Source organism: Trichechus manatus, unplaced genomic scaffold (genome assembly GCF_000243295.1).
Source record: "Trichechus manatus latirostris isolate Lorelei unplaced genomic scaffold, TriManLat1.0 scaffold00039, whole genome shotgun sequence".
NCBI classification, from domain to species: Eukaryota; Metazoa; Chordata; class Mammalia; order Sirenia; family Trichechidae; genus Trichechus; species Trichechus manatus.
Genome location: NW_004443975.1, coordinates 2,227,613 through 2,242,839, shown reverse-complemented (window position 1 = coordinate 2,242,839; position 15,227 = coordinate 2,227,613). Strand labels below are relative to the sequence as shown.

The following is a 15,227-nucleotide window of genomic DNA, read 5'->3' as shown; positions in this document are numbered from 1 at the left end:
CATATGGATCAGAGTAGAACTCTGCTCCACAGGATTTTCAAGTCTGTGACCTTTCAGAAGCAGGTTGCCAGGACTTTCTTCCAAGGCTCCTCTGGGTGTACTCAAACTGCCAACCCTTTGGTAGTAGCCAAGCGCTTAACCATTTGTACCGCCCACGGACTCCTAATTCTCTAGCATGCCTGGTCCCCAGGGTGCTGACTGGCTCTGACAGGAGAAGAATAGGAAGGGAAGGATCTCTCCCTCTCTCCCTCCCAGGAAGAGCCATCAGCAGAGAAGAGTGTCTCTTTCACAGCCCAGGAGATGAGGAAAAGAAGATGGAAATTATCTGAGAAAAGGAATAAAGATGAGAGAAGGGGCATTTTTAGAGAAAAGTCTGAGGGAAAAGGAACATCTAAAATATGTTTAGTTACAGATGGAGTATGAGGATTCCTTTTTAATCCCAGAATTTTGTCAAACAATCATGTGATAGTAGTTGTATATTCAGTGTCTATTAAGTGAGAAAATACTTACGGGGGTGGGGGGGGTGCTGGGAAGCTATCCTGAAATCAGTGATGTTTTTAAATAACCTTTTGAAAATGCTTTGCCGTAAGTAGTATCATCCTTATTTTTAAAGTAATACGTGTAGAAGGCATCTATTCATTCCGTAAGAAATCCATGAAGCACGTAAGAATTTATAGTCTGCAACCATCACTGTGAGCCCACAGGTTGAAAATACTGGATTAAAGCATTCTACACGCTTTAGGATGTTATTTTCTGTGGAATTTTTCCTTATGTATTGTTGTTAGTTGCCTTTGAGTCAATTCTGACTCATGGCAACCCCAAGTGTGCAGAGTAGAACTGCTCAGTAGGGTTTTCAAGGCTGTGAACTTTCAGAAGCCAATCTCCAGGCTTGTCTTCCGAGGTGCTTCTGGGCGGGTTCCAAACGTCCTTCTTTTGGCTAGTAGTTGAACCTTAACCATTGACGCCACCCAGGGACTTCATTTTCTTATGTAGCCGTAGCGTTTTCCAGAGTATGTGTCCTTGTGCTTGGCGCTAAACATTTTTTGGGGAGGAAGGGGGAGTAGTCTTATTTCTTACTGTCTTTTCTTCCATGCCTAGAAACATAGCATCATCTTCAAGGCCCCAGTGTGCACCAAGTACATTTTCTTCCTTTTAAGACCATTTACCTTGATGTTAGGATGAAGAAGCCACCAGAAAAGAGCCACAAAACCCATTCAGATGCAGAGCTCAAAAGGTTTTGCCCCTTGGACCTCTCTGAGAGAAAGAGGCAACGCAAGACCTAAAGAAAGCCTGTCAGTGCGGTCTCTCCTGGGGCCTGGCCCTACTCTGCAACTTTCACCCTCTGCTCACAAGCACATCCTGAGTGCACCGGGGACTGGCTTTGTGGAACGAGATTCAAAAATGTTTTCAGCTCCCCAAAAAATGCATTAAGCCACCTCTCACTATTTTCTGAATTTTGAAGAGTTACTTACTCTGTGTCCTGTTTCACCCAACAGACGCCCATTGAGATATGCTCTGATTCGGAAGAGAAAGCAAATGGATTCACAAGATAGCAGTGAAACATAATAATCACTTGCACTTCTTAGCACTATATTCAGCATTGAGATCCTACCAGTGCTTCATCTGACATCATTCTTGAAAGTTTGAAAGCACTAGTTACCAATGCTGATCTTCATATACCGTCAGCCCTCATTTAATTCTGGAAAAAAATACGAGGCATAGCATGGTGAATGCTGTGAAGAGATGACATCATTGAGTTCTAGGTCTGTTTGTCCAGGGTTTGGTATAATTTCCTGTGAATCAATACTAGTAGAATTACAGGGTGCCTCAGGAGAGCTACATAGCACTGAAATTTAGCATAGACAAAGGAAAGTTCTGACGAACGCTACAACAAATGGCATGTGTGCTCTTGTTTTCAACAATTGGAAGGTATTGATTTTCTCACTATTGATAAATGTAGCTTCTCATAATCAAAAGTGTTGAATTTGCTAGAATCTTCCCTGATAATGATGTTATTTTACGTAGAAGATTATATACGACTCTAAGCTACATAGTGGTTTGTCTTTTAGTTACTATCTCTGCTGTTTTAGCTCATATTTGGTTAGGAACTGGAATGATTCATTCATTCAGCAGAGTTAACAAGTTTCTATTATATGCTAAGGAGTCCCTGGGTGGAGCAAACAGTTAACATTTTCAACTACTAACCTAAAGGCTGGAGGTTCAACTCCACCCTGAGGTCCCTTGGAAGAAAGGCCTGGTGATTGACTTCTGAAAAGTCAACAACTGAGAAGCCTATGGAGCACAGTTCTAGTCTGACACACATGAGGTCACCGTGAGTCAGAGCCAACTTGATGACAACTGTTTTGGTTGCTATATGATAAACATTTTACTAGTCTTTAGGCATTCAAAGGAAACTCTGGTGCCGTAGTGATTAAGAGCTATGGCTGCTAACCAAAAGGTCGGTGGTTCGAATCTACCAGGCACTCCTTGGAAACCCTGTGGGGCAGTTCTGCTCTGTCCTATAGGGTTGCTATGAGTTGGAATCGACTCGATGGCAATGGGTTTTGGTTTTTCAGGCATTCAGTGGTAAACGGGACAGGCGTGGCCCTAATCCACCATTTGTCGTCTATTAAGGATGCAGACATTGAAAAAGTAGACAAACATGTATACATATACGTAATCATATAATGTTCTTAAGTGTTATGAAGGGAATTTAAATGTTTTGTGGTTCTAAATTGTCACACCACTGTTGCAGCGAATAACTTGAAAACAAGCAGCAAACTCTGATCTGCCCTCCACTGAAGGTTCCAAAGCTTTGTCCCTAGGACAGGGAACCCTAGGGCAAAGGCCCCCTACTGCTTCTGGAATCTGCCTTTGCTGTCGCTAATTGGGCCGTGTCCTTTGCTCTTCTCTGAGCAGTGTGATGGGCCTCTGTCTTTTGCTGCTGCTTGTGAGGAAGTTGAACCCCTACACCATACTTAATCTTTGATAACAGACAATGCCCCGAGCAAAGAGAGCTAGTGTTCATTTCTGTGGTCGTCTGCTGTAATAATATTTCTTGTGATTATAGGTCATATGAAGGACATAGTACTTTTAAAGCAAATTGATACTTTTCTCAAGTAAATCCTTAAAGTAATAACTAGCAGATGTGCCTAATGAATATCAGGGTTATTTTACATTTTGAGGGGGGGATGTTTTGTTTCTTTTAATTGTTGAATTTCAAGCATGCTTATCAAATACATGAAGAGAAGGCTTAGATGTGTAGCTGATTTGAGATATTTTTAAGTATTTGAGATTCAAATCAAATATTCAAATCTCTCTTTTAAATTTGAATATACTTACTAAAATACAAATAAAGCGGTATTTGTCCAGTCAAGTCCATATGAAGGAATAATCATGTAGCGTGTCTAGAGAGAAATTAGCCCAATCTGGACACGTTTCAAGGGGCACTGTGCCTGATTTTCCTCAGCCTGACACCCAAATTTTGACTGTAATAGTCAGGCTGGAATGACTTTATTCTTTCTACATGACAATAACCGGAGGGGTCCTAGGACGCAAATCCTGAGGAGCATGACAAACGCATTTGTGTGTATATGACTAAACCTATGCTTTGGATTACCTCCTGTAACTTCAGGACCCCTATTTCAAAACTGTAAGCTGTTTCCTGACCCTCATCTAGACATGATGGTACTTAATATAGTTAGCAGCGAATGTGTATATTCTGGAAGAATAGTTAGTGAACTCGTGATTAGGTGTCTAGTTTTCCTGCTGTTAATAATTCAGTGGTTATAGCTATTTATACATAAAAGGATTGGCATTTCCTCATGTCCATGTGCAGAACGTGCAAATCTAAAATCTAACATGTTGCATAACACGGTAAACTGCTCATATTGTTGAGTAACATACAAGTGTTTAAGTAATGGGTATATTAAAGTTACAGGCAACCAAAACGCTCCTCAAACTAGACTGAATGAATAGAGGAGTTTTCTGGCTCTTGGCATGAAACCATGGGGTGGACAGGGATAGATGATCTGGCCCTGGGCGTGACTGGACCCAGGAACTTAAACTTGAACCCCATCAGATTTCTCTCTCTCACTTTTGTCTCCTCTCTCTGTTTCTTTACTTTGCTTCTCTCTCTGTACTGGCTTCCTCTGGGCATATATTTTTGGAACAGCCTTTTTAATTAATGTTAATCTAAGCCAAAAAAAAAAAATAGTTACTGTTAAAACCGTCAGCTACCTTGATTTGTGTTTTTTTCATGACCTGTAATTCTCGTGAAGTCTCTTATTAAAGAACTTTGAGTAATTAAACCAAGGTAAGTAAGAATGGAAATCTCAAGCCTTAGAATCTTTTTATTTTTATTATCAAAAATTCATGTGATACAACTGAAAAAAAATGCAGATTTTGGAAAGTGCAATGACTGTATAATTGGTGGTGTTTCAGCTGCTTAAATTGTATAAATCAACCTAAACTGTTATTTCAGAGTTCAGAAGGTTGTCCTATTTCATTGTATTCATACATGACTTAGGCCTTTTCTGTTCCTTTGGTATAAATTGTCTCTTTTTTCTCCAGGCTCTATTCTCTTCTTATTCTTTCCTTTCATAACACTTGCCACAGTTTTAATCATATGTATCTGAGTGTGATTGTTTGTGTAACGTGTTTTCCATTCGATTGTGAGTGCCAATGGAGGAGGACGTGTATCTACTGTATTTGTATCTATAATGCTTAGCACAATATCTAGCATAAAATTGTTCAATAAATTTTGAATGAATGCATGAAATAAAAGAGCAAGGCCAAGTCATCCAGTTCAGTCCTATTAATAGTGAACCCACATCACATGTGCTATACCTTTTGTTAAAATGGGTGACTGGTGACAGGAATTGAGTTCCAAGGAGTAGGGGTTGCAGCAAGAGAGGGAGGATTGAAGAGAACCTGCCCAAGATGGTCTGGAATTGAATGATCCAAATGCTTAAACTCAAGACAAAATTTGCTAAATAAAGCTAACAGCAAAATACCGGGAGACACAAAGGCAAAAACCAAGTCCAAGGATCCAGGTATAGAGCCAGTGGATGAAGTTAGGAGATAGGGTACAAGTGAGAGCAGGTCAGAAATAAAGCACCTTTGAGTTTAGAGATACCTGCGAAGTTGGTGATGGGCCTGAAAGTGGGCTCAGATAAGCATAGCAATCTACCCTCTTCAGATCTCAATAGTTTCTTTCCAAATCCTTGTTGGTAACTTTAATTCTGTGGGGCACATGCAGTTTTATTATTATATTTTTTTACAGTAGCATCCTGTCTTCATCCTCATGCCAGAAGAAGTGTTCAATAGCACATATTAAATGATGTATTTTAAAGTAATACTTTCATATATTAAAAAAAAATCTAGCCCCTCCCATGGAGTGGACCAATGGGATATCTCACACCTTATGTTGGGGATGATTTTTTTTTTTAACCCCTTAAGTCCACAGATATTTGTTTATACTTTTAAGCAATGGATCTTTCTCAAAGGAGTCTTCTTAAATGGTAGGTTTCACCTTTTGACAAGTCAATAAAGAAGCACTGTGGCATCATGAATTCCAAGGCTATGTAAATCCTTTGGGTTGACTGATGTTTGCAAATGGCACCCAGTGGCAAGGCCCATATTGTGAGGTAAATAACTGAATGTTGACCTGGGAAAGTAGGAGCACTCTGGGGTGTCTTGGATCTCAGCTTCAGAAACCACAACAGCTTTAGAATTATTAATCTAGTCTCTCTCCTCAGTACTCCATTCTTTTTCTATGTAAAGGTCATGTTATTCTTTATCCTCTTTTGGTTTATTAAATTTCTGTGGTAGTCTATTCTCATCCCTGTTTTATTCTGAAATCAATATTTATTAAATGTTACTTAGTGTTGTCATTCCCCAGCTTAGTACTCTCAGTCCACTCCCAAATTTTATTATCACACTCACCATGTTGTTTACCTATAATCAATTATTCTGTCAAGCTGATAATCTAAGCATGCATTTTTTCAAAGAGCTGTGCTTCTATTTTAAATACATATATTTATCATAGCAATGCCTTCTGAATTTTTATTAGAAGCGTAATCAAATATGCAGCAAGGCTTTGGGTTGCCATACTGAGTATCTAACAAAACAATTATTTTTAAGGAAGTCTGTGACTATAAATGGTATTTTGTACTAACATGCCTCTGCCTGTTTTTTATTTTAATGCAGTCTGTCTATGGTTTACAGAATGATATTAGAAGCCACAGCCCTACCCACACACCCACACCAGAAACTAAGCCTCCAACAGAAGATGAGTTACACCAACAGGTAGGTCAACCTTTAAAATGACTTGTTAATAAAGGTTTACAGAGTAACTGCTTTGAAGACCAGATGGTGAATGTTAAGAGTGGGTATTTGAATGTTTATTTATACAGTTTACTATTTCATGTAGATTTTTAGTTACTAAATAATGAAACTGTCTAGTTTTAAGAAGTACATTGTTGTTAGGTGCTGGCGAGTTGGTTCTGACTCATAGCGACCCTACATACAACAGAACGAAAACACTGTCGGGTCTTGCGCGATTCTCACGATAATTGCTATGCTTGAGCCCATTGTTGCAGTCACTGTATCAAGCCATCTCATTGGGAGTCTTTCTCTTTTTTGCTTACCCTCTACTTTACCAAGCATGATGTCCTTCTCCAGAGGCTAGTCCCTCCTGATAACATGTCCAAAGTACGTGAGACAAAGTCTTGCCATCCTCACTTCTAAGGAGCATTCCGGCTGTACTCTTTCCAAGACAGATTTGTTCCTTCTTCTGGCAATTCATGGTTGTCTTAGTTATCTAGGGCTGCTATAACAGAAATACCACAACTGGCTGATTTTAACAAACAGAAATGTATTCTCTCACAGTCTAGGAGGCTAGAAGTCTGAATTCAGGGCACCAGCTCCAGGGGAAGGCGTTCTCTCTCTCTTGGTTCTGGAGGAAGGTCCTTGTCATTAATATGCCCCTGGTCTAGGAGCCTCTCAATGCAGGGACCCTGGGTCCAAAGGACCCGTTTCACTCCTAGCACTTCTTTCTTGGTGATATGAGGTCCCTATCCTCTCTGCTAGATTCTTTTCTTTTATATCTCAAAAAATATTGACTCAAGATACAACTTAATCCTGTAGATTGAGTCCTGCCTGATTAACATAACTGCCTCTAATCCTGGGGTTAGGATTTACAACATATAGAATAATCACATCAGTTCACAAAATGGTGGACAATCACACAATACTGGGAATCATGACCTAGCCAAGTTGACACACATTTTTGAGGGACACAATTCAATCCATAGCAGTGGTATATTCAATATTCTTCACCAACACCATGATTCAAAGTCATCAGTTCTTCTTCGGTCTTCCTTATTAATTGTCCATCTTTCACATTCTTATGAGGCAATTGAAAATACCGTGGCTTGGGTCAGGTGCACCGTAGTCCTCAAAGTGACAACTTTGCTTTTTAAGAAGTACAGTCATTTGAAAATTTATCAACATATGGCAGTGGTTTTCAAAACTCTTCACTCTTAAATTCCCAAATCCTTTCTTTATGACCAAATTTTGAAAATCACACAGATTCATAGGTAAATTCATTACCTATAGTTGTTTTGTACTCCCAAACTCTTTGTTAAGGGTGGAGAGGACAAGAGGTTGAGGTCATTCATTCACACATTTCCCACATCAATGATATGACATGATCTTTCCCCTAAAGAGAGTTCACTCTTAGTTCTCAAGTTCGGATCTCTGTGAACATCTTGAAACTTTCCCTTACTGGCACTGATATACAATCATGGTACATATCGCTTCTCTTTCCACCCATTGATCAATAGTTTGGATTCCAAGTAATATTTCAAAACACAACAAAGTGTGTCTTATATCAAATAATAATTAAATCTCTTGGTTGGTTGAATCATGGGGCTCTGGTCCCTTTTGACACTTATCTCCTAGTATTTTATTGTAATATGATTTATAGACAGTGTAATACATACTTTTCTAGCATATTTATAATCACTATGAAGGAAAAGTAGCTCAGAGAGTTTTTGATTTAAGTTCTTCCAAGTGTGATTATGTCCATGTGAAGGTTTGTTATGAATTGTTGATAGAATTATTCTCAAAACACACATCATTGATGCTTTTTTGAAATACACTAGGAGGTAGAATTTATTTTTAAATTATAGTAACAAATAACAGGGAATTAATTTTCTGAATTTAATATTTGGGAGAAAATGTGATTCTGTTTTTGAAATGGAATGTTTGAAATTTCCATAAAACTTTTAAAATAAAGTTACATTTTGTTGAAGTAGGTAATATGTTCAAACTTGTTGCCGTTATAAAGTGTTATTGGTCATCATTCATTCAACCTGATTTTAATTTTTTGTTAACACTTTCAGAGCCCTCTGCTTTGGTTTTGGTTTGGGTTTTTTTACTGACTTTGAAATTTTAATGACTTAGAATATACCTTTGTTCAGAATTGCCCAGTCTGTCAGAATTTAGAGATGAAAGTTGTGAGAATGTCATTACTGATGTAACTACTTCTATAACCTTCTTTTCAGATAAAATATTGGCAAATACAGTTAGATAGACATCGGTTAAAAATGTCAAAAGTTGCTGATAGGTAAGTATTTCAAGATCTCCATATAAATACTAAATTTCATATGACAATGACAGATGTTATAAATGGGAAGAGAAATGTTGGGAGAGGGGTGAGACAAATAATTACAGCCCTGTAAGAAATGTCTTTTTTTTTTTTTTTTTTTTTTTTATTGCTCGTAGGAACTTTTCAAACAACTCTTTTGTTGTAGCTCGAATGGCAGAATGATCCTTATTGTCTTAAATCCCTAGAGATCCCATCCTTGAGTGGCCAGAATCAGATACAGAGGATATTTCCAAGGAGATGAATATTTTCACTCCAGCTGGAAGAAATGAAATTTTTTATTTACAGGTTACCTTTTGGAAACTTGGATCCTCTCTGTAAATTCGTCTCAACACCCACACTACTGAGTTATTATCTGACTTTAGAATTTGAATTAGTAATTCAGGGACATTTTCCTTTTTTTTTTTTTTTCCATTTAAATCTGTTCTTTAGGTCATTCATATTCTTCAGCTTTGGGCATTGATTGCCAAACCCTTCCTCTCCAACTTCTTTCCCCTTTCATTTCTTTTCTTTTCTTTTCTTTTCTTTTAATACAAAATTTTAAAAGGATGTTTTTCATCAGTGATTCTCCTTTTACATAATCACTATAAATACTTTTGTCAAACTTTTTTTTCCTTCCTCCCCCGAGTTGGCTGCAGTCGATTCAACTGTGGGTGCACTGGCTGACCAAGGATTGGAGCTAAGTCTTAGCACTGCCTTAACAAACTGACCCCTCCCACTTTGCTTCATTTTAACGGAGGGATGTTGACTCATCTGGCCTAGGCATAAGGAGAGATTGAATCCTTAACTGCCTTTGTTTGCCGAGAAGCACACATTGATGCGTATAAGTTGTTGGAATGTGAAAACTGCCATTGAATTTCATTTTCTAAGTGAACAAGGATTCCTTGGTCAGATAACTTTTATCTTGTGTCTCTTACTTTGGATTGGGTGTACCCTCAGCTATAAAACTAAGAAAAATGGAAATATTTTTTCTCCCCAGTCTACTAAGTTATACGGAACAGTATTTAGAATACGACCCATTTCTTGTGCCACCTGACCCTTCTAACCCATGGCTGTCCGACGATACTACTTTCTGGGAACTTGAAGCAAGGTAGGTGGCATTTTTCTCTCTTTCCCAAATATATCACTTTCTCAGAGTCTGGGTGAAATAGAAAGAATCCTATAGCTAATTAGTTGTAAAATGTAGTTTTACACTTTGCATACATTGTTCCATGATATAAAATTCTTACTCAAGATAATGATTTTTGAAACTTAGACATTTACACTGAAAGTTGCATTGCAGGTTGGCATAAAATCAGAGGTGCAAGGGTTTCCTAGATGGACTGCTCAGAGCTGGGAATCTTTAGTTCTTGAAATTTAACTCATTGCTTTTAGCTTCCTTGAAGATCCACGTTACCAAAGGCCTATGCCAAAGGTCTAAACCCATTACAAGTATATTTTTTAAATTAAATTTTAAAACAAAATGAATTTCCCATAAATGCCGTAAAAGAAAACGACAGGAGATTGACCTCTTGAGACAACCAAAGCATAATTTAGAATTCCCCCGTTGCTTTCATGAGCTACATAGGAGAAGAATTATATCATCAACCTTGACAGATTCATTGAAAGTCCATTGCATATCACTTCGCAAAGTGAAGATTTAGTGCTATATTGCGCTTCTCTAGATTGCATTTATGGAGCTCGATTTCTTCTAAGGAATCCCTGGGTGGTGTAAATGCTTAACACACTTAGCTACTAACTGAAAGGTTGGTGGTCCAAGTCCACCCAATGGCTTCTCAGAAGAAAGACTTGGCAAAGACCTACTTCTGAGTAATCAGCCATTGAAAACCCTATGGAGCACAGTTCTACTCTGACATACATGGGGTCACCATGAGTCAGAATCACCTCAATGGCAACTGGTGGTGGTGGCTTCTTCTAAATCCAGCCAGTGGTCTTAAACACTTGACAAGTCCAGAACTCTTCATTTATAATTTATAAATTTTATAGATGAAGAAGCTGGAACCACATACCTTTGCGACTCAGTCAGGATTAGGTCACATATTTAATTGACAGCAGAGTCAATGGCCGAGAATTTAGGCCTCTTGGTCCCCCATGAATCTCCCCGCCAGCCCCTGTACAGCGTACCACCACAAGACTGCATTGTATAATTGTTGAGAAATTGGGCTCTGGGGTCAGCATGTCTGGATCATTGCCCCTTATTACCTAACATTGGCAAGTTATAACCCTCTTTTTGCCACAGTTTCCTCATCTATAAAATGGGAACGATAATGGTACCTATCTCATAAAACTGCTGAAAAAACTAAAAGAGCTCATTCATGTAGAGCGCTTAGTACATAATTCTCAAAAAATGTTAAACTTTATTACTAATGCCTCCCTATATTTTCATGTGGAGTCATCAATCAGAGTTTTGTTTTTTTTTTTTCTGAAAGATAAAGATGTGAACCTCAAAATATATATGCTTTGAGGGGAAATTTAATAATGGAAAATAGGAGTTGTAATGAAGAGAATGTATTTGGCTTTGTTTTATCTCCTACAGCAAAGAACCAAGCCAGCAGAGGGTAAAACGATGGGGTTTCGGCATGGATGAAGCTTTGAAAGACCCAGTTGGGAGAGAACAGTTCCTTAAATTTCTAGAGTCAGAATTCAGCTCAGAAAACTTAAGGTAAGATACATTGTTTGCACCTTCCACTGTAAGCTAGAGACACCACCTGTGATGTATCTGATTATTTGAGACTTTATAGTTCAGTTACTCTCCCCACTAGCATCATGATGATATGAACCCATTAAATTTCTGCCATGTGATGGAGGCAAGAAAAATAACCAAGGCAAAGCCTAGCTAACATTATCAGTTACTTATAATGGTTTATTTTGACACTGTCTCTTGGTCTTTTCACTATGTAAATCTGGAGCATTTTAAATGAACTGTATACAAAAGTACAATATTTAGACCAGTATTTGACAAAGTGGAGAATGGCCAATAATATTTATGGAGTTAAATTAAAATATCACCTATTTATCCATATGAGCCTTCTTTGTATATCACTTCTCAAGTAAGGTAGAGAAAAGGAGATTGGGCACCTGTATAACTTGGGACAAAGCTATTGGGGCACTCATTTGCTTTTGCATGTTTAGATACAGCCAATGAGCAGCTGAGAGCAGGGGCGCACTGAGCTGTTAGCAAGCAGATATGCCCATTCTGCCCAGCTGCTATAAATATCATCCTCATTTGGTTTTGAAATTTCTCTAACTTAAAACACACCTGGAAATTGGATTTTAAATGTGAAACATTGGAATGAATTTTAATGGCTTTATCTGAGATCATGGAAGTGAATGATAACCTTCCACAACGTAACACTGTTTTTCCATGAGCTCTTCCATTCTTTATTTGTTTGAAACCTGAATACCCTATTTTACGTTTCCATGACTTATGCAGCCCTGTGAAATTCATTTACGGAATGGTCTCAGCATTCATTTATTTTCATTGAAACCAAGCAACCCTAGGCAATGTCTCGTTCTTTTCAGGGGGTTAAACAGAGACTGATAGCAATCATTCAGAAATACATAGAATTTCAACAGATGCCTCATGGAGTAAGCAGGATGACCTCAGGCAGAACCTGGAGGAATTAATTATATATGTGTGACTGTCATAGATCCTGAGGAAGCAACTTCCTATTCTCTTTCCTTCTTGACAGGGCTTTTGCAAGATCTACTGTCGCTAAGGATTTTTACCGGGACTACTAAATAACATTTTATTTATTGAAGTCACATCATCAATTATTGAGTGCAAGAATAAATAAAAATAAAGCAGAGATAAAGGACATATTTTAGCATTTTTTGGGGGGGGTTGGAGGTGGATTTTCCTCTAATTCTCTTAAGTTTTTTAAAAATGCTGACTTTACGGATATCATGATAAAGAAATAAACAAGTAATTACTTGACCCTCACCAGGCATCACTTAACTAAATAAAACCTAACCAAATAAAAATTGCTCCTGCTATCATTAAATTATAGTCTGGTGGGAGATACAGACAAGAAAACAGATCATCACAATACTAATTAATGGGTATTTAAATAGGAGACATACAGAGAGATACCTAATCCAGAGCTGGATACCAACAAAGGCATCCTAGGGAAAATGGCTTCTAGGCTAAGACCTGGATAATGAGAAGGAGGTAACCAGGCAAAAAAAAGGAAGTGAGAAGAAACTTCTGAGCAAAGGGAATAGCATGTGCAAACTGGGTTTCATGAAGGAATTGATAATTCTATGCCATACTAGTCTCCATGCTGTAATTATGTATATAAAAAATATTACTTATGTACTCGTACACCCATTGCCATCAAGTTGATTCCGACTCATAGCGACCATATACGACAAAGTAGAACTGCCTCATAGAGTTTCTTAGTTATCTAGTGCTGCTATAACAGAAATACAAGTGGATAGCTTTAACAAACAGATTTACTCTCTCACAGTCTAGAGGCTAGAAGTCCAAATTTAGGGTGCCAGCTCCAGGGGAAGGCTTTCTTTCTCTGTCGGCTCTAGGGGAAGGTCCTTGTTATAAATCTTGCCCCGATCTAAGAGCTTTTCATCACAGGGACCTGGGTCCAAAGGACTCGCTCCGCTCCTGGCGCTTCTTTCTTGGTGACATGAGGTCCCTCTCCTCTCTGCTAGCTTCTCTCTTTTATATCTCAGAAAAGATGGACTCAAGATACAATCTAATCTGTAGATTGAGTCCTGCCTCATTCACATAACTGCCTCTAATCCTGCCTCATTAACATCATAGAAGTTAGGATTTGCAACACACAGGATAATCACATCAGATCACAAAATGATGGAAAACCACAGAATACTGGTAATCATGGCCTAGCCAAGTTGACACACATTTTTGGGGGACACAATACAATCCTTAAGAGTTTCCAAGGCTGTAAATCTTTATGGAAGCAGACTGCCACATCTTTCTCCTGTGGAGTGGCTGGTGAGTTTGAACCACTGACCTTTTGGTTAGCAACCAAATGCTCAACCACTGCACCATCAGGGCTCCTTATTATATATATACATATATATAATTTATTTCTTGTAGCTATAACTCATCTACTGTATACCTATCATATGTCTTTCTACTAAGTAAATATAGAAAGATAGTGGATGGATGGATGGACAGAAGGAAGGAAGGAGGGAAGGTTGGAGGGAGGGAAGGAAGGAACAATGGACAGATGGATGAACAGACGGATGGATGGATGGATGAATGGAGAGAAGGATGGATGGATGAATGGAAATTAGGATGGATGGATGGATGGGTGGGTGGGTGGGTGGGTGGATGGATGGATGGATGGATGGATGAAAAGAAGGATGGATGTATGGATGGAAAGAAGGATGGTTGGATGGTTGGATGGATGGATGGAAAGAAGGATGAATGGATGAGTGGGTGGGTGGATGGATAGTTAGATATAGAAATATAATTCTTGAGCACCTACTTTATGCCATAATATGCTTTATATCCACTGCTTCTATAAGTATTCCATGCTGTGTTTTGTATTCATTACTTCCAATTATCATATATCTAGTCATAACAACAAACATGAAAATTAATACTATTGCCCTATTTTATAGATATGGAAAATATGTCTGAGGGAGATTAGGCAACTTGTCCAAGGTCAGGTTGCTAGCAAGTGGCATTCTAGATTTTCTATAAACAAGGCCCAAGCTACTTTTTATTGCTCTCCAAGTTTGAGCCCAACTGCTTCCTCCTAGGTGTCTGGTGTCACAGACTGAGGGAGAAAAAAATGCTTGAGTTACCCAGAAAGGCTGAGAATTGCACTTAAATAACTCTTAATGTATCTTATCTAAGCAGCAGCCCTTTAAGTACCTCCTGTTGTTGGAGTGTGCCACTCATATGAGCATTTTTCTTCAAGTATTATGACAAAAAGAAAAGTTAAGAAACACTGCTTATTGACTACTACTTATTCCTCAAATATACACTCTTCTCTCCTGTTGGTGTGTTTTTGTTCATTCCTTTTTCAGTCAAGCACCTAGGATATAGCACGTGGCAAAAAAATGTAGTGATATGAGACTCATTATTGAGTGCCTATAAATATATCAAGGAGCCCTGGTGGCACAGTGGTTAAAAGGTCAACGGTTGGAACCCACCAGCCACTCCATGGGAGAAAGAAGTGGCAGTCTGCTTCCCTAAAGATTTGCAGCCTTGGAAACCCTATGGGGCAGTCCTACTCTGTCCTATAGGGTCGCTATGAGTCAAAATCGACTGGACCACAGTGAGTTTGGGTATAAATATGTCAGACACTTCGCAGTGCCCTTTACATAGTTCATTTCATTTAATCCTGTAGAAACCCAGTGAGATAAGCATTATTAGCCCATTTTACTGTTGAGGAAATTGAGGCTCGAATACATTAAGACACTTCCCCCATTTTCAGCTACTATTAAATAAAAGAAGTGGGATTTCCACTGCTGCTCTTTCCATGATGAGGGTAAGGAAGGCAATGATGCTGCTGGGGAGGCAGTTCAAGGCAGGAGTTAGGAACACAGATTATCTGGATACAAA

General features: G+C 38.6%; 1 protein-coding gene across 1 annotated transcript in view; it reads left to right on the top strand.

Annotated features, from left to right (window-relative positions):
* The window catches only part of RGS7 (regulator of G protein signaling 7), a 567,494-nt gene that overhangs the window by 543,447 nt on the left and 8,820 nt on the right, over positions 1-15,227 (top strand). Inside the window, exons 9-12 of the mRNA XM_004375937.1 lie at positions 6,211-6,309; positions 8,571-8,632; positions 9,651-9,761; positions 11,208-11,333. Of these exons, the coding sequence (XP_004375994.1) occupies positions 6,211-6,309; positions 8,571-8,632; positions 9,651-9,761; positions 11,208-11,333 (398 nt within the window). The remainder of the gene's footprint in view (positions 1-6,210; positions 6,310-8,570; positions 8,633-9,650; positions 9,762-11,207; positions 11,334-15,227) is intronic.